The sequence below is a fragment of the Equus caballus genome, chromosome 2, assembly GCF_041296265.1.
Source record: "Equus caballus isolate H_3958 breed thoroughbred chromosome 2, TB-T2T, whole genome shotgun sequence".
In the NCBI taxonomy this organism is placed as follows: Eukaryota; Metazoa; Chordata; class Mammalia; order Perissodactyla; family Equidae; genus Equus; species Equus caballus.
The window spans coordinates 64927293-64946340 of NC_091685.1; the positions used below are offsets into that span (position 1 = coordinate 64927293).

Sequence of the window (19048 nt, forward strand, 5' to 3'; positions counted from 1 at the left end):
GTGCTGGATGGCATTCCAGGAAAGAGGGTCCTGCTCTTAGGGAACTCTCACCCGGCCCCGAGGACGCTGCATACTGAGGGTTTGCACTATTTCTAGCATCGCATTGTAACTGGCAGTCTTGGGGGATTTAGTTCCATCTTTAAAGTGCTGAATCTGTTCTTTTTCATTTTCTCAATGAGGTGGGTATGTTCATGAACAAGGAACTGAAAAAAAGAGAGAACTCTTGCATCTTCTCGCCACAAAATAATATTGTTTGCTGTACACCAAATCTTTCAATCCAGTTAATTAGAAGTTCATTTGAAACTCCTAGCTACATTTCTGTTTGATCAGATTTCCAGTCCATAGCAAAAGTACAGACAGGGCCAAAGTCTATCAGTTTATAGATGTAGCCATGCTTCTAGGAAATCAGACTTTTCCAAGGAAGAAGAAAGAAGTGAGGGCTACGTGACACTCCCATCCTAGAAAGAGGTAGAGGTCTAGGATCTATGAAAAAAAGAGCATTATTGAGAGTGTCCATCCAGGCGAGGACCTGTGAACTGATAATCGTGACATGTGACATGGCCTGTCCTGGAGAGCAAGGAGATCCTTCCGTTTACAGAAACTCTAATAGCTCTGCAGTAAGTCCAAATGAAAACATACTAATATTCTTTTCTCCGATTAACTTATTTTGTGCCTACTCTTTCCCTCTCACCACACCCACTAAACTTGCTAATCGGAGGTAGGGGCCTAGTCTTATTTGTCTGTGTATTCTGCCTGCAGTACATGCTAATACATGTAAATGCACCATCATTTAGAAGTATTCTTGCATTATGATTCTGAAATCATTATTGCTGGCTCTATCATTTGCCAACCATGTAACTAGAAGCAAATTACTTAACCTCTGTGCCTCGGTTTTCTTATCTATACAGAGGTGTAATATTAACTGCCCCATGAGTTTGTGTGGTGGATGCTATGCCCTAGATTAGTCAACCTCTATTCTACTCTCTTTCTGGTGTGCTTTCCAGTGCTGCAGAGCTTAGAAAGCTCTAAACACATTCCCTGGACTCCCTTGCAGCTAGAGTTCTAACCGTGAAGTGGTTTCCACCAATTAGATGCACCTGCACAAGATGTGGAAAATGACAGTGAGGCAGAGGCCCTCTTCCTTTTGCTTTTACTGTTGCCATAAGCAAAAAAAAGGTGCAGGTGCAGCTGCGATGGCAAAAGCCACTTCATTGTTCCAGTACCCAGTCACCAACTTCCTGGATATCAGCAGGCAGTAGTGGTACATCACCTTCCTCATTCTGGATCACAGCAATGGTGGGGCGATACTGAACTCCATCATCCCAGTGACGTCCCCCCAACAACCCACTTTCTTGATTGCGCTAGAGGTGTCTACCCAGACAGGTTAATTCTGTGATGTTCCAGGAATCATTTCTGGGAACTCAGCCTATGCTCCTCCTTTCAATGAATCTTTAAGTGTGAAACTCTCTGTGTATAATTCCTTCATGCTGGAGACACCTGGAGAGGTTCTTATTTCCTGTACTGAATTATGACTGATACAGTGTACAGTATCAAAGGTGCTTGCAGGCAATAGACCGTCACGGATGGGAATCTGGGATTAATTATCTAAGCTGGTTGGGTTTGAAGGCAGAGATAACCTGGTTACAATGGGACACTGGTAGCCCATGGCGGAAAGATAAAACAGGTTCTTGAATGATCATCCCTGATAGTAGAATGTAGTGCTTACTGAGTGCAGGGCTTTGACTATCACTAGCTGCCATGATAGACTCTTAAAATGAGAATGAGAACAGCAAGGACTATGGATTAGGCTGGCTTCTCTGACTTCAAGAAAATGGCAAGCTCAAAGTCTAAACTCTCAGTTCAAGAATAGCCAAAGGACCTGGAAGGCATCACTTGGTGATGCTGAGGTGTTGTCTTACAGGATGTAATATGTGCTCTGAACTGGCAACCAATATTTGGTGCTGTTTCTCCATAAACAACAGATACCTGGAAATTAAGGGGTGAAAATGAGAGTGGCTCCTCTCACTATTACACCTATGACATAGCTGCAAACATTTTGCTTCCCACCCTAGCAACTTTGGGCTCTGCTGGTTTGGAGGTCTCAGGATCCTAGGGAAAATGTTCCCACCACAAGACACAACAGTGGGTCAGTGGAGCTGAAGGTTGAGACAGTCACCTGGCCACATGGGGCTCCTTGTGACAATGAACAAACAGGCAACAAGGGGGATTTTGTGTGGGTTGGAGTGATTGATTCTGATGATCAAGGGGGAATAGGGCTGCTGTTATGCAATGGGGTCAGGTAGGAAGTCGTCTGTTGCCCAGGGAACTCCTTGGGTTTTTCTTTGGCTGCCATGTTCAGTGATAAAAGTGCACACACGACCACAGATGCTCAAGAAGGACCTCCAAGTGCTCAGAGGCTGGAGGAATGATGTAGCACATGCTAGCACACAGTAAATGCACCATAATTTAGATGGCAGAAATGCCCAGTCACCCTATCAGGTCTATAACCACATCAGCTGAGGTGCTGGCAGAGGGAACACGGAATGGACTGTAGGAGGAAACTAATAACCAACAATGGCCTTGAAGTGGACAGCCTAATTTTCCTCACAGCTCTGCTAGGCGTATAAATGAACCAGTTTCCTATGCTCTGCCCTCGCTTTCCTCTGCTACTTTTACAAGGTATTTTAGTGGTCGTGGACCTGACAGTTAAATCTTAAGACAGAGGCTATAAAGGTGGAATTGCAACTGAACTAGAAGACGGATGGTACTAGCGCGACTTTGGGGGAGCAGGTAAATATGTTCTGATGGTAGGAGGGATAGCTACGTTATTCGGTGGGCACACACTGCTGCAGCTGCTGTTTGTAAATTTAAGTATTGGTAGAATGGTGTATATAGGTGTTAAACCGCCATAGGATTAGATTACGGGGAGACTATGGCTTAGATCACCCGGCCCCATCCTCCATCCTGCCCTCCTAGGATGTACATTCATGTTCTGCAGAACCTAGGAAGGCAAAAATTACATTCACGAGGCTTCTTTCCAGTTAGGGCTGGATGCAGATTGGGTTCTCCATCAATTAGATGCACTTCCTCAAGACTGGGAAGGCAAGTGAGGCAGACACCACCTTCTCTTGCTTCTGGCCGTTGTTGCTGCGAAGCAAGTGTGTAGGTGTCAGGAGGCAACGGTGGCTCAGGCAGCAGTGGGAGACCCAGCACCCCACTGTTCCTGGGGGTCAAGATGCAGCTGCGGCAGTTTCCTGTTCCCAGCTTTACAAGCTTGGATGCCACTATGGAAGTGTTCTTGACTACAATCATCACAGCAGCTTTGAGCAGAAGTATAGCTTTCTGAAGGATGCTGGGAGCCATTCCCCCAGCTTTCTAAAGATTTGGAGGCCCCCTAATGCCCTGTATTAAACTGCTTTCTGCCTAAGGTACTGCGAGCAGTTTCTGTTTCCTGCACTGAACTCTCACCAAGATAGGTTATTAAGAGGATTGGAGAAGAACATAATGAAAATGTGCGAGGCCCAGCGTCTGGCACTTACTAAGTGCTTGCTAAATGGTAGCTAAAAACATGAATCACAATGGCTTGTTTGATTGACTGACTGACTGTCCCCACTCTATTCACCTCTAATTGGTAGCAGTGCATTCAGCACCTCTTTTTAAAGAAGAACCTCTCCATTCCACCGAACTATGCCGATCTCAGGTCCAGGGAACTTTTTTAAGGAAAGATCAAACCCCAACAGCCTACCTTTTTCCCATTGGTTGTGTACACCTGCTTCACGGGAAAGTGCAGAAGACTGGATGCTTTGCTGAGAAAAGCCATCAGGTTCCTCGTATTTCTGTGGCTGAGAACTACTGTCTGCTGGACTCTAGGGTCCCCATTCTTAACCAGTATTATCCTCCTTGGGGCCTTGAGACCCCTGCAGGAAGAAGACGTTCCTGGTACCTCACAACGGCCTTCGAAATCCTGCGACTGCTGAGAAGGGCTTCTCCCCTGTGGTTGGCCCGGCCCATTAGGAGTCTTGGGGGGCTTTTTATCAGAGCAGAGGTAGCAGCCACCGTCCTCCAGTTGCTCCAGGGCACTGAGGCCGTGCAGGCCCCGGGGTGTGGTGACAGAGCGCACTCCAAAGGAGAGAGGCACGCGCTGAGAAAGTTCATCCATCAGAGAGCCGAAGCTCTTGAAGTTGCGCTGGTGAACAGCCAGGCGAACCCCAGCAAACCGCGGGTCCCCTCGCTTGAGGAAGGTTATCTTCTTGGCTGGTGTGATCTGGGTGACAGAGGGGGTTCGGGCCACAGAAGGCAGGAGGCACCCACGGTGGCTCGGGGCCTGGGCATCCTTCGGGGTGCCGTTCATGGTGTGGAGGCCCAGGCAGCTGAAAGGGATCAAAGGAGGAGCAGAGTCAGAGAACAGCCCGTGGGATGTTGCGTTTCTCCCTCCTGTTTGTTATAGGGGTGCTTCCTGCCCTCCCCACATTTTCTCCACTCAGCTACGTAGAGGCAGGTTAATCCATTTTGATGGAATAGGAGGAAGGCCAAAGGTTTGGCATCTAACGTATCTGAGTTCAAATCCCACCGGCCTCCACTTACTTCCTGTATGACCCAGGAGGTTAATGATGTAATCTGTGTTTGATGGACCCACCTGTAAAATGCAGCCAGCTTCACCCTGCGCAGTGGCTATAATGAGTAAGTGAGCTACCCATATGGAGCACCTGACACAGAGCAAGTATCAGTAAGTCTTTGTTCCTTTCCTTCCTCTGGACATTTCTCTTACCCTCTTCTACCACTTTGAGCTCCTTTGACTATTTTAGAGTTTATCTCCTAAAGAGGTGGGTAAATAGAGACCACGTAACGCAGACATTAAGAACATCGCACAAGCCGCACAAGCCATCAGGAGACCTGGATACCTTGCCCACTTTCAGTTCAAAGTCGCATGTGTGACCCCCGGGGTTCCCAGCTCTCTGGACTTACATCCTCCAGCTGGCAGATGAGAGGGCCAGAGCAGAATCCTTTCGTCCCAAGCCCCTCAGGGATGGGAGTGCAGACAAGGAGAGTTGTAACTCAGAGAGGATGTCGCCACTCCATGCCATGTTTTCTCATTATGTAGTGCTGTTTGCTTTAATATAAAAAGAATGCTTCTGCTCGCATCCCTCCAAAGTCTTTGGAAGATGTGTGATGAATCCTGTGGGTGAGTGCCCCAGCCCACTGACACTGACTTTGGAAACTGGGGGCTCATGCTAGCCGTGGTAGGGTCAAGGCTGTTCCTCCAACTGTTCATTTCTATTCCCACCTTGGGGGAGCCCTGTTGCCTCACCCAGGATTCTTGTAAAAGCGTCTCACAGGCTCTCCCTGTCCAGGTCACTGCCTGACGCTCCGTTCTATGCACCGGCCAAGTTGACCTGAAACCATTTTCACCCGGACATTTCCTTTGCTCCAAGCCCTTTACATCATTCTCAGTGTCTGCAGAAGAGCGCAGGCCCTTTATGCCACAATTCAAGGGCCTCTCAAGCTTGCTCCTGGCCGCCCCCTCGAACCTCAACTCCTGCTGTTTTCTGCAGGAATTCTCCACTCCCATCAGGTTGCCTGACTCGGAGGCTCTCCCTGCATGGTGGTCCCCATCCTTCTGCATCCTGCCTTGGCTTCCCTCTTTTGTGGGGACTTCCCCAGCCGCCTAGTCCAGGGCAACCCCCATTTTCATGCATCTCCCCTGACATTTCCCACATCCCAGGCCTGTATCCTTTCTGGCCAACTACTCCAAGGCCTGGGAGGCAGAACCTGTACTCCCCAGGATGCCCAGCCCCATGCTTGGCACAGAGCAGGGGCCCGGGAAATACGTAGTGATGAATAACACCACTATTTCACAGAGCCCGGGCCTGACAGTAAGCTGACATTTGAGCAATTGCAATCAGGTGAGGAGTCTTCCCCGCTCACATGTGGTTCAGACCATAGCAGCACCCATGTTAATGTACACACTGCAGGTAACCATGGTCTTCCAGCCTCCTGTTAACCCCTCCTGATGGTTCAGCCAGGGCCACATCGCCCTTTCTTACCTGGTCTCTCTATTTATCTCCATTCATTTTAGAAGAAGGAACTCTCCTCCCATTTTCAAAATCTCAGTGCACAAAAAGGCCTTGTAATCCTCTCTCATCTCTGGCACAAACTTTATAATTAGCTTCTTCAGATTCCTCCCTCCCAACTAATCGCAGTAAGCCGCTTTCTTAGCCCTCCCGCTAACATCCCTGCGGCTGCCATAGGCTGTGACTCGGGCCTGCCTTCCTGAAGGACTGACTTTTCTTCCTACTTGATTTTCATTTTCACTTGTGACAATGAGCATCCCTCTTGGCCTTCACTCGGGGACCGAGAGGGGAAGGAAGGGTCACTGTGTCCTCTGGAGCCACCATGTCCCCCTAGCATCACCATGTCCTCAATGTCACCACATCCCCTAGTGTCACTGTGTCTCCCAGCATCACCATGTCCCTGCAGCATCCCCACTGCCTCCAGGGGCTCTGCTCCTTGCAGCCCATTTCTCTGCAAGGAGGGCCTCTCTAGAGCCCTCCTGACAGCAGCCCTGCAGGCCAAGGGGCACGTCCAAGGGGAAAGCAGAAATCTGGCCTGGAGCAAAGGCAAAGACCATCCCGTGGCTCCCGGAGGACCCAGGCAAAAGTGTGACATCACAACATACACTCAAGCGGCTGACCACCCCTATCTTCTGGCCTTCTTCTAGAAAATAACCTCTTTCTGAGCTGGAATTCTCAATCTCCAACTAGATGTTTGAAATAAAAAGAGAAACGTGAACCAAGGGGTCCTAAGAAGCAAAGATCAGGCCAAGAGCAGCTGGAGTTCACACAAAGGCTCCTTCCCAATGTGAGACCAAGCCCTCGGGCCCCAGAAAAGCTGAGGGGAATTACTATCATCCACCGCTAAAGGTACCTGCACTTATATAACAGACAAGGTCCTACATGTAACCGCAGGCGGCTCATACACAAGCATACACACACACACACACATACACACTCATATTCAGGGGCACACACACACACACGGAGAAGTCAGAAAACATTTAGGACCTGGGAGAATGAGCTGAAGAAGCAGGGGTGGCCTGGGCCTTTGGATGGTGAAAGGTGAGGGCATGTAAGACACAAACCTCACCCCACTCCTCCAGGGAGCCGAGGCCACTGCCTGCTCTCCAGCCGCATGAGTAAAAACAACAAGTTCAGGTGCTGGCCCAGTGGTTAAGTTTGCACATTCTGCTTTGGCGGCCTGAGGTTTGCCGGTTTGGATCCCAGGTGCAGACCTACATACCGCTTGGCAAGCCATGCTGTGGCAGGGGTCCCACATATAAAGTAGAGGAAGATGGGCATGGATGTTAGCTCAGGGCCAGTCTTCCTCAAAAAGAAAAAACCAACAGGTTCAACTCCATCTCTAAGACGAGTCTTTGAGAAGCGTGACCTCCTCTTGTGGCCACAGGAGAGGGAGAAGCATATCTACTTTCTTTTTTAAAGAGGCATAATGAATTTTGATTCTCTCACCTTCGAAACAACTGGTCCCACCAGGTTATTCATTCGTTCATTCATTCATGTATACAACAAAGATCTCTGAGCATCTGTTGTATACCAGGCTCTATGCTGAGTCGTGGGAATACAAAGATTACTAAGGCATAGCACCAATCTACAAAACCTTTACGTTCTAGTGTGACAAGTAGGTACATTATTAAAATGCAGCATAAGAAGTGTTCTGAGATACAGATACATAATATATACAGGATGTGACCGAAAGCAGATTAAGAGGAATGGCAAGTCAGGGAAGACTTCCTAGAAGAGGTGACATGGAGCCTCCTGAGCTGAGACCTAAAGGACAACTTAGGGATTAGCCAGAGAAGGAAGATGTTAGAAGCAGCATGGAAGATGAATACGGCCTTGGTGCCCACTCTGACCCAGTGGGGCGGGCAGTTGGAAGGATGAGAGGAGAAGGCGCACAGCTTCCTGCACTGCACGCTGTGATCAGCCAGCAGTGCTGTCATAGCATCAGAGCAGAGAAGGGCCATACAAGGGCCGGACACTTGCCACCCCTGCTCTGCTCAGGACGTTTGAGCCAGGAGAGCATGTGCAAACGTGCCTGCGCATGCAGGGAGAAAGTTTGGGCATTCTGGAAGGGCCTTGGATGGATGTCATCCTGATGTTTTGGAAAGGCCTCTCTGGCGGTGGCAGGGAGGATGGGGCCTGGAGAGCCGGGAAAGTGATTGGTGAATGAGGGCAACAGCAGGGGAACGACACGGGGACTGATCCAGCAGAGGCTGAGAAGAAGGGACCAGCAGGACTGGGTGACCTACTGACCAACCATCTGTGGGGAGTGCTGCAGGGAAGGACGAGGTCCCACCTGGTTCTCAGTTTTCAGGCTCTGGGACCTGGTGGGAGGTGGCCCTCTCTCCTCACCCAGCGAGGGAGTAGAGGGAGGAGCAGTTTTGGAGGGAGGGGTGAGGGAGCGGTGGGAGGGGCCGTCCTCTCAGGAGCAGGTGCTCTGCACAGGCGCGCCTCTGACACGGCTTTATTAAGGGAGCAGACGATGCCTCTGCGAGGATGAAACAGCACAGACACAGGAAGATCAGCTCTGGCCCCAGGTCCCTCAGCAGCAGAACCAAAAGCGCTTCTCCACTGAAGCCTGAGAGGGGAACGGCTGGCAAAAGGAAACTCAGGGTGTTCGTGCATTAGAGCCAAGAACAGGTGAATAAAGAGGAGGAGGAGGGTAGCAGAGGCTGGCAGAAACGAGGGAAGAAACTAGAAGCAGGCATCACTGCAGGCTAAGGGACCGCCCTCCCAGTTTACCCAGGACTGCCCCAGTTTTAGCACTGAAAGGCCACGCTGGGACCTAACTCTCCCCTGCCACCTCCAGTCCCCAGCTGACTGGGACCACTGGTCACCCTGTCCAGCTGCTGCCTTCAGTGTGGGGCCCGGGCAGTTCCCCAGGATCAGGTGGCCTCTTCCTGGCACTGGTCCTGCTGGTAGTGAGGCCAAGATAAGCTGACTCTGCCAGGGGTAGCCTCACGGAGCCAGAAAATGATGCCACCACGAAGGAAGGGAAACCAAGTCCTGATGACCTAGTTGAGCCCCTGGATGCTGTAAGGCCTGAAACCACACCCCAGCAGGAAAACTGGACTCTTCAGTTACAGGAGCCGACAATCCTCTGCTTAGCTTAGTGGATCTGAGGTGGAGTTTCTGTCATTTGAAATGGAAAGGGACCTGGACCCTCCAGGGAGCAGCACCAGTGACGGTCCCACCTTCCAGGAATTCTGAAGCTGGATTTCTGAGTTAGGAAGGCCCCTGAGGGGGCTGGGGTGAGGGTGGGGGGCAGCTCTGAGGCCACTGCCAGGTCCTCCCACTTTGTCCCCAATAGGGGACAACTGTCCCATTCCTACATGCCAGCGAGGGTAGGGGAAGAGAATGCAACACCAGCCCTCAGTTGTGGGACAAAGGGTTAACTGTCAGCTGACACATAAAGTCACACACATCAGTTTTTCCCTCACTGCTTTCCTCCTTTTAAAATCATGAAGTTTCTCTCGCTAAGCTGGAGCAGGAGAGGACTTGACGTCTTTAACGTGACAAGCTAGGTAGGATACCAGGCCTGGCCCAGGGAGAGGGCGCCCTGAGTCCCTTAGCACCTCTTTGCCAGATCATGGACCAGGCGGCCACATGAGCATGAACCTGCACTCAGTGGAGAGAAGACGGCCCTCCCCGATAACCCTCACCGGGGCTGAGGGCAGTAAGAGGAGGCTGGGAAGGAAGGGAGGAGCCTGACCCTTCTGGGGGCGAGGAATTGTTGGGGAGAACGGGCAAAGAGGAGAAGGGTGCAGAGCGGGAGGGCAGCCAGTAGGGTCTGGTTCCCAGCTCTCCACTCTCCACTCCCAGCTGGGGGTCAAGTGGGGAGTCCTGAGTGGGGGAGAACCTAGAGGTGAGAGACAGTCCAACAGCAGAGGGCTTTGGTGCCGCTGGGGGCTGTGGCTGAGCTCTGAGGGAGACCTCGTTTCGGATTCCCCACCCCACTCCCCTCAGGACAGGCAGAGCACTGGACGATGCCCTGAGGTTCAGCTCTCCTGAGCCACCTGGGTGCAACGGGAGTGGACAGGACCACGCAGGAGCTCAGGGTCTGGCTATCCATCTGTGCCAGGTGGTCTTGGTGAGCACAGAGACTGAGGAGTGAACCACTAGTGCAAAATGGGTCCCAGCAAACCCCAGAGCCCACAGCCCCAGGCAGAGCAACTGTGGGATGGGTTCAGGACAGCGAAGGTTGGGGGAGGGGTGCCAGGGGATTTCAGGAGGAAGCAGGGCAAGAAAGCAGAGGAGGCATTCCAGCTGTGTGTGGGTGGGGGAGCGAAGCAGAGAAAAACAGATTAAGGGGCAAAAGGAGAAAAAAATAGAAGTCACAGGAAATTCTCAAAAAGGTGACAGCCCTGGTGGAGGAATCGGGCAGGGTGGGCCTGCCGGGGAGGAAACAGTTTTGTCGGAGGGTCTGGAAGTGGGCTAGGCCAGGGCGAAGGGCTGGAGGGGGAGCAGGCAGCAAGAGTGATGGATTCAGGAAGCGAATAAATAAAGGGAGAGAAGTCTGCAGGCAGGACGCAGGCTGGGCTTTGCAGAAGAGAAACTGCAGGTGGCAATGACACCAAAGTTAGATCCAGGAGGGAGGGAGTGAAGAGGGAGCAGGAGGAGGGGGTTGCTGTGGCTGAAACCCTGAGGGCTGACTGATATCACACATGCTCAGCTGAAAGACACGACCGTGATGTGAACAGTACATGTCCCCAGAGAAAAATGCTTACAGCACGTAGCCTCCAGAGAGAACAGAAACCACTGTCACTCAGCAGGCAGCTGAGCCCTGGATGGGGTCCTCTACCACCACATGGGTCTACACACGCTGGATGGGGCCATTTTCAACACCACCTTCCAGTGACTTCAATTGGCCAAGGAGCACCATTATTTCATGAGACAAGAAGAAAGAAAGAAAGATATGGCAGCAAATTAAGACAAGATATGCTATTAACCTGATTTCAGAGATATTAAAACATGGGGGGTGAAATCTGTGTGTATTAAAGTCAGTGAAATACAGTATGACAAAGAGGCACACATAGGTTGTATATGTAGCCATGACAAAGCCAGGGCACTTATCCAAGTTTGATTTCAATTGAGTTTTGGGTGATAACAGCATCAGGTAGGCAGCGCATTACAAACTGATAGTCACGCCATCGTGATCAGATGGGTACGTGTGACTCGTGAAACAAAGGGGACCACGATGAGACACCACTTCACAGCCATTAGGATGGCTAGGATCAAAAAAACAGAAAGCGGGTATTGACAAGGAGGTGGAGATTTCGCTGATGGGAATAAAAAATGGTACAGCCGCTATGGAGAATAGTATGACAGTTCCTCAGAAAATTAGAGATACAATTACCCTACAATCCAGCAGTTTCACTTCTGGGTATATACCCAGAATACCTCAAATAATTAAAAGCATGGACTCGAAGAGATATCTGTACACTCCTGTTCATGGCAGCATTATTTACGATAGCCAAAAGGTGAAGACAACCCAAGTGTCTATTGACAGAAGAATGGATGGACCAAATGCGGTCTATCCACACAAATGAATATTATTCAGTCTTAGAAAGGAAGGAAATTTGACACATGCTACAACATGGCTAAACCTTAAAGACATTGTGCTAATGAAATAAGCCAGACACAAAGGGGCAAATACGGTGTGATTCCACTTATGTGAGGTATCTAAAGTAGTCAAATTCATAGAGACAGAGAGCAGCATGGGGTTTGCCAGGGGCTGGGGGAGAGGGAGTGGGGACTCAGTGTTTAACGGGGACAGAGTTTCAGTTTGGGAAGATAAAAAAAGTTCTGGAGATGGTTGGTGGTGATGGTTCCAGAGGTATGTGAATGAACTTAATGCCACCGGACTGTAGACTTAAAAATGGTTGAAATGGTAAACTTTATGTTATGTGTATTTTACCACAAGAAAAAATGTAAAATAGAATAATAGAAAAATGAAACAGGAGCGGGTGGGATGAATTATCCCTTAAGAAAGGCGAGTGGTGGGTGAAGACGTCCCAAAGCTGGGTGCTGAGGTGGCGAGGGGTGTGGGGAGCACCATCTCGGCTCCACACAGCAGAATAGGCACCCCCCGCGCTCCCCCGCGCTCAAGGCTCTGAGTGGTGGATTCGGGAAGAGAATGAACACAGTGAGAGAGAAAGGGGGTCTAATGAGAGTAGGACTTTGACTAACAGGCATAAAGCAATCTAGCAGCAAACACTGTGAGACCTGCTATGTGCCCAACGTTTGGTGAGGCACAGAGAATGAGGCACAGTGCGGTGAGACAGGCTCATGCCTCACAGAATTTATAATCCAGGAAAGAAGACAGAACTTCCGCACCCGGGTCCTCACCCTTTGGCACCTGAATGTCCCTGCTGCTTCTGGAGGGCCCCAGGCTCGTGAGCCCACCTTGGCTTTTCCAGTAACCAGCTGATGGCTGTGGGCAAGCTACTTGATTTCTCTGAGCTTCGGTTATTTTAATCACAAAACGAAGATGCTAAACTAAAGGGCCACTGAGGTTACACTAGGAGTTTGTAGGAAAAGATAATACGTGATGCTGTGTTGTAAATGATTACCCTTGAATCTGGAAGACCTCTTGAGAAAATATCCAAGGCATTAGTTCTTAAAATTTTCCAGGTAAGACCCACCCCTTTCAAAATTGTGATGTAAAAACCATGAACAGCGCCCCCCTCCAGAAAAATGAGCACATTTCCATATGCACAAAATATTGCATACGACTTCATGGGCCTCTGAATCCCACCCACTGAAGCCCCCCAGGGATCCACACAGCCTAGATCAGAACCTCGATCTAGGTCTGAGGATCTAACGGAAAACATGGTGACTATAGTTGGTAACACTGTATTGTGTAATAGAAATTTGCTAAGAGAGGAGAACTTAAATGTTCTCAAAAACAAGAACAACAAAGAACCTTTGATGTAGTCCTTGGAGAAGAGGAAGCTGAGAGGAGGAGGGACAACAGAGACAAGGCCCGCGCAGCTCTGGGCTGACCGGCGTCTGCTGACGGTGTGACACAGAAAGAAGGCAAGACATCGTGTATATGAAAATAGACTCTCTTGTTCAACCTGTAATAACTGGGAAAAGTTTTCTCAGAAATGGTGCCCTTTCTTTTTGGTGATAGAGGAAGGACACATCCATGACAACTCAGGAAAAGATACTTAGACTGGGAGAACCCTCATATTGACACAGGAAGGAAAATCCTTGGAAAAAGTCTGAAAAAAAGAAGAGCATTAGAGCACCTTCCACCCCCCACCCCCCACTTGCTAATATTCTCTAGACAGCTTGTCAACACGGGAAGTAGGCTAATGAGATGGCCTGGATTTACAAGGCTTAAAACGCAAAGTGGAATGTGCAAAGTGGGATGTCTGAGCTCCTTGAAGGCAGGACGTGCTTCTGGTTCTGTCCCTGCTGCCTAGGGCAGTGCTTGGCACATCATAAGCACTTGTTTGCGGAATAAATGATGCTTGAGAAACCATGCAGAGGTAACAACGGGGTGAGGAGCACAGTCAGCAAAGAATAAGAGAATAATAAAATGGTGGCAGGATAGCCCAAGGGCAGAAAGATCTCTTGCCTGACCATGGGCCAGTGCATGGAGAGAACACATAAATGGCCAAGGAAAGTGCAGATCCAGTGGCTGCCAGGGGCTGGAGGGAGCTGGGAGGGTCTGTGACACGCACAGACAGGACACACACCCTCAGGCTGCCCATGGCTCTAAGCAGCTGAGAGAGCAACTAAAGGGGCCTGTGGTCCAACAAACACACAATTGCAAGGTAAAAGAGATGGAGTAAAGAATATAAAGCTGAAAAAGTCAATGGGAAGGAACAGGGGAGATGTAAAGAAAGGGACTAGATTTCTTTGGGGTAACCCTAGAGGGCAGAGCTTGGAGCTAAGAATGGCCAAGACACTGAGGCTGATCTCGGCTCAACTTAGGAAACAAGTCTTAATCAACTGGAGTGATCTCAAGATGACAGCAGTATCAGAAATTGCCTTTGGCTGCAAGTGACAGAGATCCCCCTCCCAAAATGACTTAAACCAGGTATAAGTTTATTTTTGTCTCATATAAAAGCAGTCCAGAGATAGACACTCTCGAGCTGTTACAGAAGCTCCCAGGCATCATTGAAATTTCTGGCCCCTTCCATATTTCCGCCCTGTTAGCCTTACTGTTGACTTCCCTCTTCAAGTTTCCTCATAGTCACAAGATGGCTGCTCCATGCCCTGAGTTCGACTGGGATCCATTCAGCCTGGGACTAACGATCTGCCTCCTCAGTCTCTGTGCTTACCAAGACTACCTACCACAGATTCACAGCCAGCCCCTCAGCTCCTGCATAGTTCTGTCCACACCCCATGGCACCCGAGTGGCTCAGGAAAGCTGAACTTCAGAGTCTCCTCCAATTCATTCCTCCAAACTTACCTTGATGAGGCCCCATCCAAAGTGGGAGTGGGAAGGGGAGCCCAAAAGGAGGTCTCCTTTAGAGCTCAGTCTTGGGCCTTGGCCGGACAAAAGCCCCTTGCTGTTGGAGTGTCTCTCATCTTATTTAGATGTTTCTCTCCCCCCACCTGTACTTCCCCAGTTGACCTCGAGCTGGGAGTGGAGAGCGGAAAGCTGGGAACCAGAACCCTGTCTTGCTTTCTTCCAGCTCTGTGCCCTCATTCTCTTTGCCATCCATCCATATTCCAGGCAGGAGGAATGAGGGGAGGCACAGGCACTTACTGAGTTGTTGAACTCACGGAGATGAAAGTTGACGTGAAACTTTCATCTAACGACTTCTGTCCACATCCCACTGCAGAACTTCCTTACACAGCCACCACTCTTTGCACAGGAACCTAGAAAGGACCACAACAGCAGGCCAGGAGATGAGGTATGGCAGTGATGGCCACTCTGGCCATTGTTGACATTCGAATAGAGAAAAGAGAAAGTGGCATAAAGTTTGAGGGGTATGAAGGACAGATTGAGAGAAAACTTCCAGAAAAATTCTGGAGAATGGAGGGTTTGCTTTCCTTTTATGCCCACGCTGTCTCCCAGGAGAAGCGATCCTGTCTCCAGCGCAGCAACGTGGGTCGGAGGAAAGAGCTCTCACTGTCTGGCAGGCAGCCTCCAGCACAGGCTTGGCCACTGCCTAGCTCTGTGATCATGGACAAAGCACTTTCCACCTCTGGGCCTCAGTTTCCCGTCAGTGAAATGACCTCTAAGTTCACTCCCAAACCCCAAGTCGGGTGGTTTTCAGTGCAGTCCAGTTTCTGAAAAGAGGAGCTCTCCTGGGTGTGGTGGTCTTGAGTCACACAGGTGTGTGGAGGTGGCAGAGCCCTTTGGCAAGGTTCTCTCCTGCATGTACAACGCGGAGAAGTGAGCAGAATGATGACCCCAGAGAGATGGGAGATAGGCGAGGCCGGTGGCTTCACCAAAATAGGATTTAAACTCCTACTGGACAGGATAAGCTGTTGGTGGAAGTGGCAATTACCAGTGCCCGTGGGCCAGGTGTGCCACATAAAGAGGGCCAGAGGTCTCAGATGTTTCCCCAAAGTAAGAGTAAATAGTAAAGATGCCAGCAAAGGCCTTTAACAGAATAGAAAAAGGCCTTTAACGAAAAATGATAGAAGTTGTTTGTGAAGTAAAACTGGCCAAGATGAGGAGCCTAAAAACACTGTATAAAAAAGTCCAAAGCATCTTCATGTATGATGGGGGCGTAAGGAGTAAAGCACCGTGGAGGGTAACGCATGGAGGCCATGTCCTGTGGCACAGTGTGCTGTTATTGACTGAAGGGTCAACAGCCAGCTATATATTAAGGGAATCAAAAGGTACAGCTCCACCCCTGGCCTCAGGGAGATTATGAGCAGCCAGGGAGGTAGGGTGGGGGAGATGGCGGTGGCTAGCAGGAGGGCTCACCCTCGGGGGGGCAGTAGGATCACCTGGCGTCTGTCGGCCCTGGCTGCCAGGATGAAGTACCACAGACTGGGTGGCTTCAGCGACAGAAGTCTATATTCTCACAGTTCTGGAGGCTGGGAGTCCAAGATCCAGGTGTCGGCAGGGCTGGTTTCTTCTGAGGCCTCTCTCCTTGGCTTGCACATGGCCAACTTCTCCCTGTGTCTTCACATTGTCTTCCCTCTGTGTGTGTCTGTGTCCTAAACTCCTCCTCTTGTCCAGACACAGTCAGATGGGACTAGGGCCCACCTTAATTAATTACCTTGTTTAACTTAATTACGTCTTTAAAGGCCCTCTGTGCAAATGCAGTCATGTTCTGGGGCATGGGGGTCAGGGCTTCAACATAGAGATGTGGCGGGGGCGGGGGTGGGGGTACAGCAGGGACACAGTTCAGTCCGTGCCTCCTGGACAGCTTCTGAAAGTACTGACACCCAGACTCTACCTTCAGAGATTTACAGCCTTTGGTTTGGCCTGAGGCCCAAACAATTTTTTAGTATTTAAAGAGGTTTTCAGTGTCTTTTTTTAAAAAACCTCCCCAGCTGATTCTCAGGCAGCCTTGAAAACCACTGAGCTCAAGCAACACCCGGACACAACTGGATGCAAACTGCATGCTGACGACCCATGTGGTGTTAAGTCTAAGTACAAGAGAGATTCATAAGAGGAGAGACTGGTCATCGCAGCCAGAGAATGTGACTGAGGCTTCCGGGTGGGCCCTTGGGGTATGGGAAGATGCACATTGACACAGCAGGACAAGGTCTGCAGCAGCTTTGATGGGGTGAAGAGCCACTCTCAGGAGGGAGGGCATGCCTCATTGAGGAGTCTCGAGGGGTTGTGTATAAAGCAGCCGCCACAGTCAGGAGCCACAGAAGACTTCTGAGCAGGGACGTGATGTCGTGAAAGTGGTGATCACACACGATCAACCAGCAGGATGGACTGGAGGGCCTGTGGGGAGTAACCCCCTCGGGTGGGGATGCTGTCATGGCAACAGCACCTAAACACTCACACCCACACACACACACACACACACACACACACACAATGGGGAGGAGGCGCTTCTTTAAAGTACAGAATGAATGTACAACCACACATCAGCAAGAGTTCACAGAACCTAGGGAATCCTTCTCTGCGTGAGAAAGCATACAGCGTGGCATCTTGTCTGTAGTTCAGAGCAGGTGTAACCAACCTAGGCTGTTAGAGGAGGGGAAAGGGGTCTATTCACCGGAGAGGGAAGGATTAAAGGCTGGGAGTGCACTTGGGTATGGCTCTGGAACGCGGGTCCTGTTCTGATTCCTAATTTGCAGTTTTGGTTTATTGGCTCACTCAGGGATCCCTCATCCAGCTCTACAGTCCTGACTGATATGTATTTTTGTGTGTACATTATACTTCAATAAAAATACAGCTTAATTTTTAAAAAAGCTTCATGATATCCCATAGAATGGATTTACCAAATATGTTTAACTAATACCCTATGGGTAGGCATTTCCCACTGTGCTTATTATACGTGACATTGAAATAAACACCCCTGTAAACATAAATTTTTTTTAAAAAAGAACCCTTTAAGCCAAAACATGTAAAGCTTTTTTCAGTTTACATACTGATTATATATAAAAATACATACATATAAATTAATATTTACGTGTATATAAGTATATCAATACTACATAAATATAATAATATTTATATAGTGTAAATATATGTATACACATACATATGACCTCACTGTTCCTGCAGTAACCTACAAGGAGAGGGGAGGCCGGGAAACCCCCAGAACAAAGGTGAAATCGGAGGCCTGGCACAGTTCCAGGCTTTGTCTGGGCCTTGGGGTCGTGAGCAACAGAGCGAGGCCCCGTCGGCCTGCAGACTGCAGGCGCCTCGATCTCCTCCCCAAGGGCTACCCAGTCCACTGATGAGGGGCCATTGGAGGCAAAAGAGAAGTAGCCCATTCTCGATAAAATGAAAACCAAGGACGACTGGCCCTTAAAGATTCTGCATCACAGGGAAGACACTGCCACCACAAGTGTCTGGATTCAAAAACAGGAAGGGGGAAACCAGCCCAGAGCAGATTTGGACTCATTCCATGGAAGTAGAATGAATGACTCCAAATCCTGCTTTCTCTGACACTTACAGTGGCCTCGGTGAGTGGGGGCAGCTCATTTCCTTGAGAATGTTTTTGTCATTTTGTCACCATGTTTCACACAGTGGGAGATGGTGGGGGAGGGGGCCTGTGAGGGGCCACCAGAGGACAGGACCTATTGGGGAAGGAAAGGGAGCAAAGATGGGGGCCAGACCCAGCCCAAGGAGGAGGCTTAGGGGTGTAGGCTGGGAGGGCTCTGTTTTCACAGTTCTGTCACTGTGTATTAGACAGGGTTCTCCAGAGAACCAGCACCAAAAGGATATGTGTAGAGGCACAGAGATTTTTTTGTGAGGGTTTGGTACACTCAATTATGGAGCCTGAGAAGGCCCACGGTCTGCTGTCTGTAAGCTGGCGGCCCAGGAGAGCCGGGGGTGTAATTCTGTTCAAATTTGAAGGCCTGAGGACCAGGGAAGCAGATGGTATAAGTCCCAGTAGAGTCTGAAGGCCCAAGAACCAGGAGCACCACTGTCCAAGGGCAGGAGAAGACGGCCATCTCAGCTCAAGCAGAGCACCGCTTCTCTCTTCCTCCACCTTTTTGTTCTATTCAGGCCCTCAATGGATGAGACGATGCCCACTGGCATTGGTGAGGGCCATCTGCTTTACTCAGTTTACTAATTGAAATACTAGTCTCTTCTGGAAACACCCTCACAGACACACCCAGAAATGATGTTTTACCAGCTCTCTGGGCACCCCTTAGCCCAGTCAAGCTGACACATAAAGTTTACCATCAGACACTGGTTCTAACAAATGACGTAAAATAACCCAGGGCAACCCTAGGATGTGAGAGTGGTGGGAAATCCCTGTTTCCCCTGCTCAGGTTTAGTCACAACCCGCTAGCACTCTACTCTGTGCTCCTTCATTGGGATGGAGACAGAACATTCCGCTTCAGCCTTTTCTCCCCAGGGG

General features: G+C 49.8%; 1 protein-coding gene across 1 annotated transcript in view; it reads right to left on the reverse strand.

Moving 5' to 3' along the window:
- RP1L1 (RP1 like 1) overlaps positions 1 to 19048 on the reverse strand; it is a 124578-nt gene that overhangs the window by 9347 nt on the left and 96183 nt on the right. Inside the window, exon 2 of the mRNA XM_023636250.2 lies at positions 3746 to 4370. Coding sequence (XP_023492018.2) covers positions 3746 to 4351 — 606 coding nt within the window. The 5' untranslated portion in view covers positions 4352 to 4370. The remainder of the gene's footprint in view (positions 1 to 3745; positions 4371 to 19048) is intronic.